The sequence below is a fragment of the Emydura macquarii genome, unplaced genomic scaffold (assembly GCF_026122565.2).
Source record: "Emydura macquarii macquarii isolate MOO-44397 ecotype Brisbane River unplaced genomic scaffold, CSIRO-AGI_Emac_v2 contig_2681, whole genome shotgun sequence".
In the NCBI taxonomy this organism is placed as follows: domain Eukaryota; kingdom Metazoa; phylum Chordata; order Testudines; family Chelidae; genus Emydura; species Emydura macquarii.
Window position 1 is genome coordinate 884,875 of NW_027132818.1, and position 15,969 is coordinate 900,843.

Here is a 15,969-nt window from a genome sequence, read left to right on the forward strand (position 1 = left end):
GGAATGTCTTAAACTAGCAGCTGTATGAGTGCACAGGGAGAAGTGTGTGTATTTGGAGAGAGATATCTAACATATAGCTGAGATTTTTTTAAAAAGTTATTTTGATAAACACTTGAATTCCAAGCAGACAAGTCCAGATGATGAGGGGGAGAGACTAGAGAATAAATAGTGCTCCAGTTTGGCTCCATTTTAGGGACAGTGATGTTTACATGCTTGGGATTTGGTAAGAAAAGGAAAGGAAAGAGGTGAAAGTGATGCAAAGATATTGCTGCAGATCCTTAGCTGTTCCATAACTTCATTTGGCACAGCTGAGATTGGAAGGAAAGAGCATAAGGTTGGCTTTAAATCACTTTTATACTCCTCCTACAACAACTATTTTAATCCAAAATATCATTAAACACATGACAAGTTTACTTTACAAGACAGTTTGCCTTAGAAATAAGGTACCACAAATAATATAAATACATGAATAAGATCAGCTGCATAATTTCTTCAGCCCAGGAAGTTGCAGCTACCCACCTAATGTTGTTACATGCCTTGATTTTTCAGACTTATTTTTGATTTTGTGTTCTGCAAGCATACCTTGCAGAAAAGAAAAAAATAATCTAAACTTGATGTGGGTAAGAAGTCTTATGTACCTGATCATAAATCACCTGGCACCTTTGTCTGTGCTGCACACTGGTCCTTTATTTGGTGTCTAATGTCCTTTCCCCCCATTAGCTCTGTCTGTAAGTAGGACACGTACTACAATGACAATTGTGGAACAAACAGGAACAAAAGAGCTGTCATACTGCCTCAGACCATGGTACAGCTAACCCACCCTCCCGTCTCTAACAGTTGCCCACAGCAGAGCTCCAGTGTCCAGTGGAAGTGTACAGAACAGATCTCCCAGTCTTCCATCCCCAGCTTCTGGTAGGGAGAGGTTTGTTTGCCCCAAACATGGGCTGGGGCCCTGACTATCTTGGCTCATAGCCATCGCTGGACCTATTTTCCATGAACGTATCCATTTCTTTTTTAAAACCTGGCTGTACTTTTGGCCATCAACCAGCCCCTGGCAATGAGTTCTACAGGTTACTTGTGCATTGTGTGGGAAAAAGTACTTCCTCTTTTTGTATTAAATAGGCTGCCTCATTAATTACAGGGGTGGAGCCCTGGTTTTTGTATAATGTGAGAAGGTAAATGTAGGACTGCACCTCTTCTAAAGCACACTGGGGGTGCTTGGCCTTTACACATAAGCCCATTTCACAGCTGTCCTCTAGGTTAAGCCCCGCAGGGGTTGCATGCTGTGGGTGAGCATGCCCCTGCAGGTGGGCTCTGTTTACCACTCATCAACCTAGCTGGTGGTCCAGGGGGTGATATTTTTGAACACCCAGCCCCACTCCAGTCTGACTGGGCGGGGGGGAGCTGGGCTGAGACCTCGCTCCCTGTCACGGGGGGAGAGCCACCGTGATCCTTCCCCTCTGGCCCATGTTGGGGGCTCCACGCCCCAAGACGCTGTGTGTGTGTGCAGCGAACGGGACCCAGCAGGGGGCGGGGCGGGGCCGGGCCGGCTGCTGCCCTTCCCCAAGATGGCGGCCGGGGCTGCTCAGAGGGGGCGGGTCACCTGTTGAGGTGGAGGCCGCGCGGCCTTATTGGCTCCGGCTGCCCCGGGCCGCGCTGCCTGCGCGCGGGGGGAGGGGAAGGAGTTCAAGCCGGGGCGCCGCGGGGTAATTACTGAGGCGGCGACACCAGCTGAGGTGGAGCCGCCCCCCCCGCAGCCCGGCTCGGCCGGGATCAGGCTGTCCCCCGCTACCGCCCCGGCCCCCCCGACCATGGAAAGCGGGAGCCCTGCCGCCGGCGGCAGCAGCAGCTTGCCCGGCGCGGCGGGTGGGAGGGGCCCGGCAGGCAGCAGCGAGGGGCAGCAGCAGCCGCGGCAGGAGGAGCTGGAGGCCGGCGGGGAGGAGGCGCCCGAGGACGAGGCCGCCGAGTCCGACTGGAGCTTCATCGCCTGCGAGATGGAGGCGGTGGCGCTGCGGGACCTGCCCAGCGCCCTCATCGCCTGCAGCCTGGACCCGCGCGTCTTCCAGGACAGCCTGTGCCGGGTGAGCGCAGGCCGGGGCGGCTGGGGAGGGACACGCCGGGGTGCCCGGGCAGCTGCAGCAGGCCCGCCGCGCCGCGCTGCCCTCCCGCTCACAGTAGGGCCCGGACCTCCCCCTGCCCCTTCCTGCCTTCGGGGGAGCAGGTGGGGACTTCTGGGAGCCGTGCGCTAGGCGCTGTACACACGCGGCCAGGGAGTGGAGGGCTTCGCAGACGAGCTGTTTCCTGGCCCCGCCAGCCGGTGTCAGGCAGGCGAACCGCTCCCGCCCCGCGGTCAGAGAGGGGTTGCGGCGCCCCAGTCCCAGGTCCCCTCACCCCCCGTATCGGGGAGATGGCAGCCAGACCCGCAGCAGTAGCAGCTGGCGGTGCCCCGCTTCGCTCCTGCCTCATGCTCCTGGCTTGCGGGACGGATCTTGTGCTCGGACCCCGGGGGAGCGCGGCGAAGACCGGCAGCGCGGCGGTGGGTTGGCAGAAGGCAGGGCAGCCGGCTGCTGCTGCTGCTCTCCTGGCGCCTGAGTCGCTGGCGGGTCATGGCTCCTCCCCGCCGGGCATGGGGGGCGGTTGGTTGGTGGGTGGCCTTGGGAAGAGGCTGTTTGACATCTCTGGCAGAAGCATGGAGCCTCGCAGCTCTGCTCTATTATAAGCACAGAGCGCATGATCCTGGAGCGTTTGCAGAGCTGCAAGAAGAACCCAATAAGTGGGGAACTTGACTGCTTCTTGGAGGCTCGATTGCGGTGGGACATAGCAAGAACCAATTCGAGGTGGTTAATGGTGTTCACCTAGAAGCTGCAGTTGGTGGCACGCTGCTTCTGGGCCTGAGAAACTAGCCCTGAGTGGTGGGATCCTATTGTAATGCAGGTTTGGGATGACGAGCAGTGGCTGCAGAACTTTCAGATGCGCAAAGCCACCCTCCTGGATCTGTGTGCTAAGCTTGCCCCAGTTCTCCAGCTCAGGGGCACCTTCTAATGCAGTGTGGAGCATGGGTCACTTGCAGGTTTACACTAGTGTAAATGGTGAATTCTCTGTAACTTGTAGTTTTTAAACCATGATTTGAGGACTTCCGTAACTCAACCAGAGGTTAGGGGTCTGTTTTGGTAGTGCGTGGGTGAGGTTCTGTGGCTTACAATGTGCAGGATGTCAGACAATGATCACAGTGGTCCCTTCTGATCTTAGTCTCTGAGTCTGAGAGCTGCCCTGACTGAAGAAGTGAGTGGTGATACCAATGGAAACTTGCAATGCCAGATTGCTACCAATCACTTGGGATTCAATTGGGAGTTGGGAAATCCACTGTGGGGCTTTTTTGATGCCAGTGTGCAGAGTCATTAATCATCTGCTGTGCAAGACTGACTCCCTGCAATGTGCTGGACATAGTGGATGCATTTGCAACTGTGGGGCTACTGAGCTGCAATGGAGCGATAGATGGCATGCATATCCCTACTTTGGCACTGGACCACCTTGCCACTGAAAACATCAACAGAAAGAACTACTTTTCTGTGGTTATGCAACCATAAGTGGATCACTGGGAACACTTCAACATCAGTGTGGGCTGGTCAGGGAGGGTACATGATGCTTGCCAGCTTTAAGAACACAGGAGTTTTCAGAAAGCTGCGAGTGGGGACTTTCTTTCCCAACTGGTGGATGAATAGTGATCCTGCGTGATTCAGCCTACCCCTTGCTCAGGAAGCCAGACACCTCAACAGCACCAAGGAATGATTCAGGTGTGACAAAGTGGGAGATTTTTCTTAAATACTATGTGCCTCTGTTTCCCCTATGTGTTGCACACTTAAGTAGATGGTGGGACAGGGTATTTGATCTTTGCAGACACCTCTACAGGAACAGGTCTGATTGTCTTCTAGCTGCCTGCGTCCAGAAAATGGCAGGACATTTAGTAACTTAGTAACCAATGCGGGGGGGGGGGGATGCTCTCAAGAAGCCAGATGGCTGCAATGAGTTGAAGAACAAAGAGAGATGGAGGTCAGGAGGTTTACCCTGGGAAACACAACGAAGGACAGAGGAGGGGGAAGTGGGTATGACTGAGTGTAGGCTGCTGGAAGCAGGACGGTCTCCTGTTTGTGGGTCTTGGTGGGACAACCCAGGCTCAGGACCCTACCAAGATGGACTTTGCTGTGACTCCCTGCTTTCTGTGGTAACAAAGAACTTTCCTACACTGTGTTCCAGACAACTAATGTTTTACAGCGCTGGCTGAGAGTTACTGCAGAAGTTGGGGTTGCATGGCCTCTTTGAGTGCATAAGGCTTAACCAGGTGTCCTATTCAGATGGACCTATTGCGGGGAGCTCAGGTTGTGGAACAGGGGTGCTGAAAGCTCCAAGGTCAGTCCGTGGCGGCGCTGAAACTGAGGCTTGCCCTAGTGAGAGTGTGCCCGAAAGGGGTGCCACATTGAAGAGGGTCCTGCCTGAGACTAATTCAGAGCTGTTCTAGAGCACAGTCTGTGGACCTGTGACATCAATTATTGGCTCAGCAGCTGCAGAATGACAGTTTAATGTGCTTTTGGGCATTTGGACCGTGCCAGCATCCCTTCAATCTCGTGAGTAAACTTCCGTGAGAAAAATATCCCAATGGTTATAGTTGCCTGGTGTCCTGCATAATATCTGTGAAGCAGGCAAAGCTGGAGTGGCTGTCTGCTGAATTTGAATAGCCAGATACTAGTGCTATTAGAAGAGCTCATCTCAGAGCTGTATTGCTTGGAGGCTTTGAAAGATCATCTTAACTATAAGCCAGAGTAGTGTGCTCTACGTGGTCCTGTTCTTTTGTGGCCTGATGGGAATTGTGGTGTAGTTGCCATATGTAAGAATATAACATTTTTCAATGCAGCTATTAATTTTGTTTGTGAATGATCCTATGAATTATAACAAGAGTTCTGTGGCACTTTAAAGACTAACACATTTAATTTTAGCAGGCATAAGCTTTCGTGAGGCTCAGCTCACTTCGTCAGATGCAGAGGTAGAAAAAAAACTGAATGAATTATGTGACACTGCAATAGCAAGGAATTGATTGCTTTCAGAACTGCTGAGCACTCAGCAGTATATGTTGTGAACTAATAAAGATTAATTATGTTCCAAATAATAAATTTACTCTAACAAAATCAGTGCAAATTTCAAACAAATACATTTAAAACTTGACAAAGTAATAGAACAGGATTTATCAAGTGGGAAATAACATTCATGTCCATTTCATTACACATACCCCAGCTGTGTCTTTGAAAGGTCAGTGTATGTGAAGCTGTGATTGGTTTTTAATGTCCCCCGGGGTGGAGTGATAGGACTAGTGCAGTGACCCCTGATGCCACATAAAATGTTGAAGGGGGATATAGGGAGGGCCCCATATTGAATTTTCAGTGGGCTGCAGAGGGAGGTGAGCCTGGAATTGTTGAACCTGCAGATTCAGCAGAGTCTGCAGCATCTGTGTTTGCCGCCTGAGAAACCCCAGTGTGTCCTGTTGCATCTCTCTCTCTGTTTGCTTCTGGAACTCCTGGGCCGTCATATTCTTCATGCTCTCTTTCTGCAGGTTGTTTGCAACGCTCATCCTCCAGGCCCTGTACTCATGGTCCTATGCGGCACTGGCCTGTAGGATCTCATTGAACGTATCTGTGACAGACTCCCCGGGTTACAACTGGGACTGTGGGACCGTTTGTCCCCTTTCCATCTCTGGATGATGGTACTTCTCACATTGCTTTGCTAGTGACAAGCAGCCCCTTTAGGCTTTGCTCTCACTCAGCAATTAGCATGTGAAGGCCCACGCACAGTTACATGAGAGTGCTCTCAGCCTCTCATGAGCTATACACAGGGAGAAACCAGCAAATCCCCCAGCCTTACACCCCAGAAATGTACCATCTTACACTGCTCAAGACCACCTGTTGAATAATGCAAGCTCATTAATTAGTTTTGCCACTTCATCAAAGGATAGTGAACATACACCAGCCATTGTAATCTGAGCATGTTTCCCCAAGCACTTTAGACAAACTCACTGGTAAAGATAAAACATTAAAATCAGTTCATTAACTACAGAAAGATAGATTTTAAGTGGTTATAAGTGTTAGACATGGAGGTCAGAGTTGGATACGTAAGAAATAAAACGTAAAATTGCAGTCTGCATCCTAAACTTTATCAGACTAAGCAAGATTTGAATCAAATAATTTTTTTCACCCAGTAGGCGTTGTAAGCATTTAACAGTTCTTAATACACAGGCTCAATTTCCTGCTCAGCCTGGGACCATTCTCCCAGTTTAAAGTCTTTTCTTCCAAATGTTCTTGTTGCCTTCAGAGTAGATGGGGGAGGAGAGAGAAGTGGACTCATGATGCTCCGTCCCTTATTTTATACACTCAGTTTATGTGCCTGGAAAAATACTGGCTTAAACATGGAGTCAAGCATCATGTGTCCTGATACCTTGTGTCCTGCTACTTTGGAGATGCCACTCTTGTAATTGAAAGTTTATCTACACACTTATCCGATGTTCCTTCCCCTGCATCAGGCTTGCCCATGCTTGACTGGCAGTACAGGCTGGTCTGCATTGGAGTCAAAAACAGGTCCTAGCTCACTGTCCAGCTGGATTCCCCCAGTGGCCTGTCCCACATCCTCCTTCTTCATCCCCCACCTCTTCCTCATTGCTGTTGACAGCAGGGACCTGTGACTCAGGATCCTCTGAGGTATCCACAGATGGCACGCAGCTCTTTGTAAAATCAGCAGGTCTGTGTCTTGGCACCGGATTGATTGTTGGCCACCCTGACTCCTTGGCTTTCCTGCAGCACTGCAGCTGGTTTCTACACCCCTTCTGCACCACTGAGCAATCTTCTCATAGATGTTGATGTTTCTACGAGTGGCTTGGAGTTGTGCCTGCACAGCCTCGTCGCCCCCCAGGCCCATGAGATCCAGTATCTCCTGTCTAATCCAGGCATGGTCAGCTGGGCAGTTGCGCTCAACAATGGAGAGATGCTCGGTGTCCTCACCAAGCCAGGCAATCAGGCAAAGAAATTTAAAAAATGTCAGGGCTTTAAGGGGCTTCTGTTCTCCCTCAGTGTTAATGCTAGTCCATTGGGACCCTAAGCAGGAATATTTTGCCCTCCTCTCCTCACACATACTGATAATTAATAGAAGGTCCCCTTGAACTGCTCAAGCCCCTAAGCAATTGCTTAGTCTGCTTATGCCTTGGGCCAGCTCTGGTCTCCATGATCCCTGGGTAGAGGAGTTCACAATTGTGGTCAGTGTGGATCATTGTGGGACGGCTGCTTGGAGGACAGTTAGGGTTGACATAAGTAATGCACTACGCTAGCACTGCGTCAATCTAACTATATCACCTGTGGCTCTATGCTGCTCGGAGAGGTGGTGTTACTATGTTGGCATAACAGTGGGAGACCAATTTAAGTATAGACATGTCAGCTGCCTTGCATCAACCTACCTTTGTAGTGTAGACCAGGTCTTATTAGCTATTTGGACTTTGAAAAATTCAGAGATCAAAGTTTTTTGTATAACTTTTATTAAAAAATAACCTGAATGAAATTATTTAAACAATTCTATAACTGCAGCTGTAGGGAAGACTTTAGGTTTACTTCCGTACAGGAGTGTGAGTTAAATATAGTTATTCAGAGCATTGAGCATCTGTAAACATTTCCATGGAATTTAAAAAGACTACATCATGCTTCTTACTAATGGGGTTTTATTTGTGTCCTAAGTAACTCTTTCACATTCACCTGTTACTCTCAAAATCAACTTTCTGTTGTATATAATGAGGGTGCTTCTGTAGTCGACAATTGTATGTAGCTTTATTTCTGTGGTGAATAAGAATGTTAAAGGCAGTGCAAAACATCGTGAGACCAATGAGATGTTCCATTTTTATACTGCAGATATTTTATTTTCTAACATAGAAAGAAAATGCTTTTGTCAATATTTTACATGTTAGGCACAGTTAACACACTTCAGAGTTTTCGGGCTGTATGGAGTCTCTTTTGTCTCCTCTAGGGCAGGTTGATAATCGTAGCCCACATTTTCAAAAGTGGGGTAGGAAGACAGACAAGAATTTAGAAGAATGGTGACCATTTCCTCTTCTGTCTCTCTCTGAGTAGACTGTACTATCTGTTATGTTGGTGTGTTTTTTTTAATCCAAATAAATACAACTAAGACAGTGCCTGTCTGAATCTCTTGGGACCCTTGTCTTTACTAAAACCACAGTACAAAATAACGATAAACCACAACATAGTACTTTTCTGCCCCCTCACATGCCTTTTTATCCTCTGACTTGCATGACTGTAAATGCTGTTACAGATTGAAGCTCTGACCCTACACTTTTCCATTGGACAAAATCTTGCCCTCTGTTGCTTTGTCCATGCTCTGCTTTCACAAATGGGCTTTGCAGTGTGTCCAGGAAGTCAACATACTTAGGCTATTCCAAAATAGAGGTTTTTATGGTTGTATGGAACTGGCTTCCAAAGAAAGGGATCCTCACTGACCGAGAACTTGGTTGGTAGTTCTTTTTGTACCTGTAGGGGATATTCAGCTCAGGATCTCTTCAGATCTCTGTTGTGACAGTATTGTATGGAGAAAGGTAGTCTGGAAGTCAGTGGGAAACCAGTACTCTTCTCAGAGTATAGGTAGTGTGCTGACTTAAAAAGACACACTCATTCCACTCTAGGAACTATTGCATTCTACCATAATTTCAGCTTCTGAATCTATTTAGGTATAGTGCCATGTAGAACACAAAAAGTAGCTTAATTTAAAAGTGACAGGAATGAATCACAAAGAAACGATCCACATTCAAGAAGAGAAACTTCAGTCTCCTGAACAGCTAATGATACACCTGGTAAATTTATTATTATTGTTTTGGCTAAGTTGTGAGGGGGAGATATATTACTTCTAATTGTTTTAAACCAACTGGATTTTAAGTTGACCATTGACATTTAAGTTAATTTCCAAGCAATATTGTAAAAATGGCTGAAGCAGCTGGTTTAAAAACTAAAGGTTTCAAATTAAAATTCTCTGTTCACCTCTGGCTGTAGGATATTCTGAGAAACACACATCAGTCTAAAAAGGATGCTTTACTTTTCTATCCTTTTTGCTTTGTCATTTACTCACTCTCATTGAACTAAATGGCAGCTGCTGTATTGCTTCCCTTTCTTTGTGCTGATGTCTGCCCAGAGGTTATTTTTATGTTGTCTATCTATTATATATTATCCCTAGTAACTTCCTGTGATCCCAGTAAAGGTACAGAGGCAAACTTGGCAGTTACAGTTCATGGCCTTAAACCTGTTCTGCCTCTTGGGAATTCACTTAGGGCCTAATCCAGTGTGCCAGTGGAGTCAGTGGGAAGACTGAATGACTTCAGTAGGTTTTGAATCAGGTCTTAAGTGAGGAACACAACTTTTCCGAGACAAACTCTGATGTACCCAAGAGTGAAAAAATACTTTGCTTAGAGGAAGTTTCTTCTTATTAGAATAGGTAATCAGACTGACCAATCTGCAAGCCTTTACAAAAGTAATGGCCATAAACTGCATGTATCTGATGGAGACCATGGTGTCACATGCAGTTTGTCTTCTGCATACCCTAACTCATACAGAACTCTAGTGACTTATATGATCAGCATTCAGGATTGTGGGAGGGAATTACATGTCAGGCCATCTGTCCCAGCAAAACTAGTGTCCTTGCTCTCATGGTTGGGTAGGAACATCCTGAAAAGACCTCTGCTTTCAGTTGTACAGAGAATGTGTATTAGCACAGATTGGTTCCTTTTGCCTAACTGCCCAAGCCTTTGCACAGGGAGAATGCTCTTATAGGGAGTTGTCACTACATGCCAATATACTGCAACTTTCAGAAGTCAAGCTATCCCTGCTCCTCATGGAAAAAATCCTGTGCTTAGCAACATATACCAATCAGGACAGATAATGTAATTCTAGTATATCACAGCCAGCAAAGGAAAGTTCAAGAGTAAAACCTTTGAGTAATAATTCTGTTTAAATAAATCAAGATACTTTCAGTCCACCATTCCTTCACATTCCAGGGCATCCAGGTTGACAGACTAAGCAATGAGGAAATCCAAGAAGGAAAGTGGAGTCTAGAAGAGCTGGATCTTCAGCTGGTGTGAACTAGCATAGCTCAACTGAAATAATTAGAATTACTGATTTACAGTAGCTCAGGATCTGGCCTAAACTGATCAGCTTTCAACCAGGCAGCCTTCAAGTGGGGAAGACCAATTAAGAACATGTTTGCCAGCAGAGAAAAATAGAAAGGAAATCTGTTTCTCCTTCCCCCCCCCCCCACAAGTACTCTGAAATGGGTTCTCGGTTTCCAAAATGGCTTTTTCATACAATGAAATTTCTAGTTAAATCATGCTCTCTTCCCATCCTACAATTCCCCCCCAGTTTTCTTATTCTGGAACATGCTGAAATAAACAGCAAGACATCAGATCTCTTTTATATTGATAGCACTAGGAGAAGGAATACATTTAGAAAGCCCCTGAGACATGGAGTTGGTGCATGTGCTCCTCTCTCTGTCTCTTACAGAACTGCTACATCTGGAGTCAATGCTGCACTTCAGCCCAGGAGTCCTAAATCTTAGCCTGTTTTGTGATACAAGGCTCTTAAAAGACTGGATTGTGCATTTAAGTAAAAATATCCTCATTAGTCTGTATCTCTTTCTTTACCAGGCATCATCATAACTCCAGGAACAAAACCAATCCCTGATTTACTAAAATTTCTTCAAATTGGATTCCAGAACTGTGTACAGCTAATCTTCGTAAGAAGGCCTTAGTGTTCATCCTCAAGAGTTTTCAGATGCCTAATCAGAAGAATCACTGTAGATTCTGCCTCCCCTCAGCTTCCAGATTACTAAAAAGTGGATTTGTTTCTGCGTTTCAGGTGCATGGTTTCCTCCCAAGGGCCATTACCTGGGCATCAAAGATTTCGTCTTCCTTGGAACGCTTTTCTGTTCTGACCCCCTGAATTTGCTTCCCCAAAAGTAACTTTTCTAGTAGCTGTAATGTCATATGTATAGATGGGTGAGTAATGGTGTGTTTATGGAGAAGTAATGCTTCTTAAGAAAGCATCACAGCTCATAAGGCTTGTAATCATATTAGCCCTGTGTACCAATGCAATGTATGTGGCAATATTCAATTAACAAAAAACAGTAAGTGTTTTGCTTTAGCACAGTGGCTCCCTCTGCTTGCCTTCCCACCTTGTATGCCATTCTGAGGTTTTTAATGGTATTTTTAATGTAGGAGAGGTCTTTGATTTTATAGAATTCACTGTCACATAAGTAGTCGATTGATGCTCTGTGCTCTCCTTATATATCCTAGAGCAGTGGCTCTCAACCTTTCCAGACTACTGCACCCCTTTGAAAGACCCTGATTTGTCTTGCGTACCCCCAAGTTTCACCTCACTTAAACTACTTGCTTACAAAATCAGACATAAAAACACAGGTGTCACAGCACCCTATTACTGAAAAATTGCATGCTTTCTTATTTTTAACCATATAATTATAAAATAAATCAATTCGTATATAAATATTGTACTTACATTTCCGTGTATAATATATAGAGCAATAAAAATAAGTCATTGTATGGAATTTTAATTTGTATGGACTTTGCTAGTGCTTTATGTAGCCTGTTGTCAATGTAAGCAAATATTTAGATGTGTTGATGTACCTGCTGGAAGACATCTGCATGCTCCCAGAGGTATGTGTACCCTGGTTGAGAATCACTGTCCTAGAGGGTTGCACTAAACTTTAATGACTTTTAAAAAATCATACTGCAGTGGCTCGCAACCTTTTTGGCTTGAGGGCCACAGATATCATTACAACCCTGAAGGGCTACCAGTCTCTGCTGGCAGCCCACCGCCGCCCCCCCCCCCCCCCCCCCCCGGGCACCGCACTGCAGCCAGATGGAAGGAGTTCAGTGAGGAGGCTGTCTCCTTGCTGATCTCCTGTCTCCCTGGCTGCAGCAGGGAAACTGCATGCGTCCTGTAGCCCTGTGTGCTCTATCTGGGTCCCTAGGCAGTGGCTCCCTTCTGCAGCCAGGGGGATGGGAGATCAGTGCTGCCCTCCCTCTGGCTCCAGCAGGGATCCCAACGCCTGTGGACCTAGGCGGAGCACTTCGATGTGCTCCCTGCTACAACCAGGAGGAAGGGAGCACTGATCTCTCATCCCCTTGGCTGCGGCAAGGAGCCTGCACCGGTTTTTTAGCCCTGAGGAAATGTGCTCTGCGTGGGTCCTGAGGCAGTGGCTCCCTTCTGCAGTAAGCAGGAAGGAGCCGTGGATCACTTTGAAAGCCCCAGTGGGCCACTTTGGGCCTCCAGGCCACAGGTTAGGAACCACTGTCATGCTGGGATTTCATGCAGCCACAAGGGGGCAAAGTAACTTAATTTATGCTTTGTTAGGCTCCCGCAAAGTAGGCTACATTGTTCATATTTAAGATCTCAAAAATGAAGTTATAAGTGTGAAGATTCTGTTTCAGGTTAGTTGTGGACAGGTTTATCACTTATAAATGTTTTCCTCATGGTTTGGGTTTTAAAATTTGGGTTTGGGTTTGGTTTTAAAGGACCAATTTGTATATTATGCAATTGAATGGAACGAATTTTGCATTAGAGCAGTAAATGTAGTTCTGAGAATAGCAGACCAGGTACAGTGAAAGATTGTATGATCCATCTAGCTTCCCTCATTTGAGTACCTTAAATTAGCTTAAAGGATTTAAGTTTGCTGTAGACTTGTAAATCTTGTTGCATATTAAAACAAATTAATGAATGTAGTGCTAGATTGGTTTTAAATAATCAAAATCATTACCATTACAATCAGAGTTGTCCATCTTGGTTAAGACAGGATTTTTTCTAAAAGGTAAAACAATTTTAGCAAAACTGTCATATAATGTTCTAAAATTCTGAAACTGTCTGCAATATAAAAGGTTAATGTGGAAAAATCAGTTTATAATTTAAATGCTAAGTCATTGTTAAAGTGATTCAAGCTTTTTAAAACTTTTGTGATCTACACCCTACTAAAATATCATATGACATTTTAACAGGAACTTCATTATTTTATGTCTTTCATCAGCTATTCACAGAATTTCTCCATAAAGCTAACCTTATATTTAAAGGAAATCCCCCCCTCTCCGCCCCCCCCCTTCCCCCCCCAAGTGTTTACAAGACTTTTTTTTTAGAAAATTGTACTTGGGCTTTCCTCTCTCACATGTTCAATTAATCCCTCTCACATGTACAATAATCCTTTTGTCATGAGTTACATTTAAAACTTTAAACATTTTTATACATTAAAGTGGTGCACTTTAAAAATGGTTTGTAACATTTATATATTTAGCCAAAATAATCATTTTTAAGTGAAAGATGTGTTGCAATTTGAATTTAAGATTCAGATGTTTTATTCAATAGAATACATGCCTACATACATTTATTTTCACATCAGGAATAAATATTTTGAGATTTTTTTTAAAAATCTCCCTTATTTGCATTCTGTTTTTACACCCACTTGCGTAATTCTTCCTGTGCTACTCCTTCATGAGTTCTCATCTTAAGATCATGTTAGGAGTTTTCATAAACCAAAACTCCACAACTGCCTTTCTTATAATAATTGGAATTGTGAGATTACTGCAAGTGTCTTTTAATCTGTTTGGAAAATTAGGCCTCAAGAAAAATTTTCAAAAGCTCCAAGTTCCATTTTCAAAAGTGATTTAGACACTCAGGATTCCAAGTCTTATTGAAAGTCATTAGCACTTAGACTCCTAAGTACTTTAAGTGCTTTGGGAAGCTTTATCCTTAATGGTCTTTCTAGAAGTATTCATAATTCTGAAAAAAATTCATTAATAAAGAGCCATGTGTCTGACGAGTCTAGTATAGTGTAAAGCCCCTTCATACTGTGTATATACAGTTGCTGAAAAATTTTAAGCAGCGAAAGTTTCTTAAATGTTTCAAGATGTTCAGAGTTCTGAAGACAAGATCCTAATTACATATATATAAATATAAAAATAAAATTGTTATGGCACTTGTAGATTGTTCAGGGGGCACTGCTCTGCTGTTTCTCCCACATTATCAGAGCAACTCCTTTTCACCTCTATTTCAATCAGGAAATTGAGTTGGGTGTTAAAAATGCCATTTTCCCACACAATTTAAACTATTAAATAGAGAGACCGTAATACCTAACTATTGTGTTAAGTCTTGGGATCCCTATTTATCAGTGGATGATGTCCCTGAAATATGAGAATATTCATATTTTAAATACTGTCGTTCATGTGTCTCTTTCTGGCTCACCAATTCAGGAGAAGCTTTCCAGTTACTCTTAATAGCTTGTTTTCTGGACATAACTAACCTGTCTAGTAAAAGGACTCTGGAATAGAAGGGTCTAAATAGATTGTACAACATAAAACTGTTTGACCAGGGCATCATGAATATCTCTCACTTGCAGCCTTGGAGATTGGAAAGAATCTGTTTTGAGAGGAAGTGTTTTCATGGTCAATGTTAGTTTTATAGCTAAGCCCTTGCAGTTCTCATGATTGATAGAGGATTCCATTTCCATTTAGTCTGTTTCTGGCAAGTGATTTCGTGTAGTGCTCAGAATCCTAAGGCTCTTACATACTCATTTCAGAAATGCTCATTTCATCCTTTTTACCTAGACAACCCAGGAAGAGCAACAGAAAATACCTTTATTTAATGTCCTGATCAAATAGTTAGGATATATGAATATAATATACTGTGTAAAATAAATGGTGGGTACGTTTCCTTAAAAAGGTATTTACTAAGAGGGCCATAAAATAGTGGCAATGGGAGAGAGAATTACTTTAATAAAAGCTACCGGCATATTAATGGGCAGGCAACTATCAAGGATAAAAAAACCAACATTTCTGAAGTCCATAGCCATAGGAAAAAATGCATAATTTTGTTAATACATTATGTTGCCAAGGGACTTTGGTTCTTATGAGGAAGAAATAGAGAGGCGGCTTTCGTACTACTAGTGTTTAAAGAATTAGAATTTTCAACAATAATTTTGTTCAAATGGATCATACTAAATCATCCAACTGAATTGTTGTCCTGAAAGATCCAGTCCTCTAGTTGAATAAACGGTGGTAGATTCCACTTTTAGTCAGTTTTATATTCATACTCTTTAAGTTGTTGCATTGGAACAATGGTATTCTAAGTGTATGGTGTGAGAAATATTAAAAAATAAACTATATTTTTCATATAGTTATTACAAGAGGAGGGAGGGGAAAAATTGTTGTTAACCTCTGAGGCTAGGACAAGAAACAATGGGCTTAAATTGCAGCAAGGGTGGTTTAGGTTGGACATTAGGAAAATCTTCCTCACTGTCGGTAGTTAAGCACTGGAATAAATTGCCCAGGGAGGCTATGGAATCTCCGTCATTGGGGATTTTTAAGAGCAGGTTAGACTCTAGATAATGCTTGGTCCTGCAATAAGTGCAGGGGACTGAACTAGGTCCCTTCCCTTCCAGTTCTATAATTCTGTATACACGTATCTGCACGCACACACTGTCCAGCCCATAGACTGGGATCAGATAAATTAGTTGTTAAACTTAATACTTAAGTTTACTGCTTTAACTGCATGCATCTTTTCTCTCTCCTTGAATATAACGTGGCAATTCCAGAACAACATGCATATATATCCTGCATCTAATAAAGAGGGAAGACTCTCCACAGGTATCATATTTTATAGCTATATGTAATCTGTTAACTCAGTACTATTTGCTCTGTTAATATTTATGGAAAAATATGATTGCACACAGTGGGCTAGATCATCAGCTAGTATTACAGTGCTGACTTAAAAGGAGTTGTGCTGACTTACACTGACCGAGGTTCTGATCCTACATGTGAATATGTACCTTCTGATCCAGATCCCTCTGCTGTATGCTAGGTTAACATTCAAATTTCATGAGGTTTCA

At 44.2% G+C, this 15,969-nt stretch overlaps 1 protein-coding gene across 1 annotated transcript in view; it reads left to right on the forward strand.

Moving 5' to 3' along the window:
* The first annotated feature begins 345 nt into the window (after nucleotides 1-345).
* The window catches only part of RCAN1 (regulator of calcineurin 1), a 76,238-nt gene continuing 60,614 nt past the window's right edge, over nucleotides 346-15,969 (forward strand). The window contains exon 1 of the mRNA XM_067565553.1: nucleotides 346-2,081. Within this exon, the coding sequence (XP_067421654.1) occupies nucleotides 1,812-2,081 (270 nt within the window). The 5' untranslated portion in view covers nucleotides 346-1,811. The remainder of the gene's footprint in view (nucleotides 2,082-15,969) is intronic.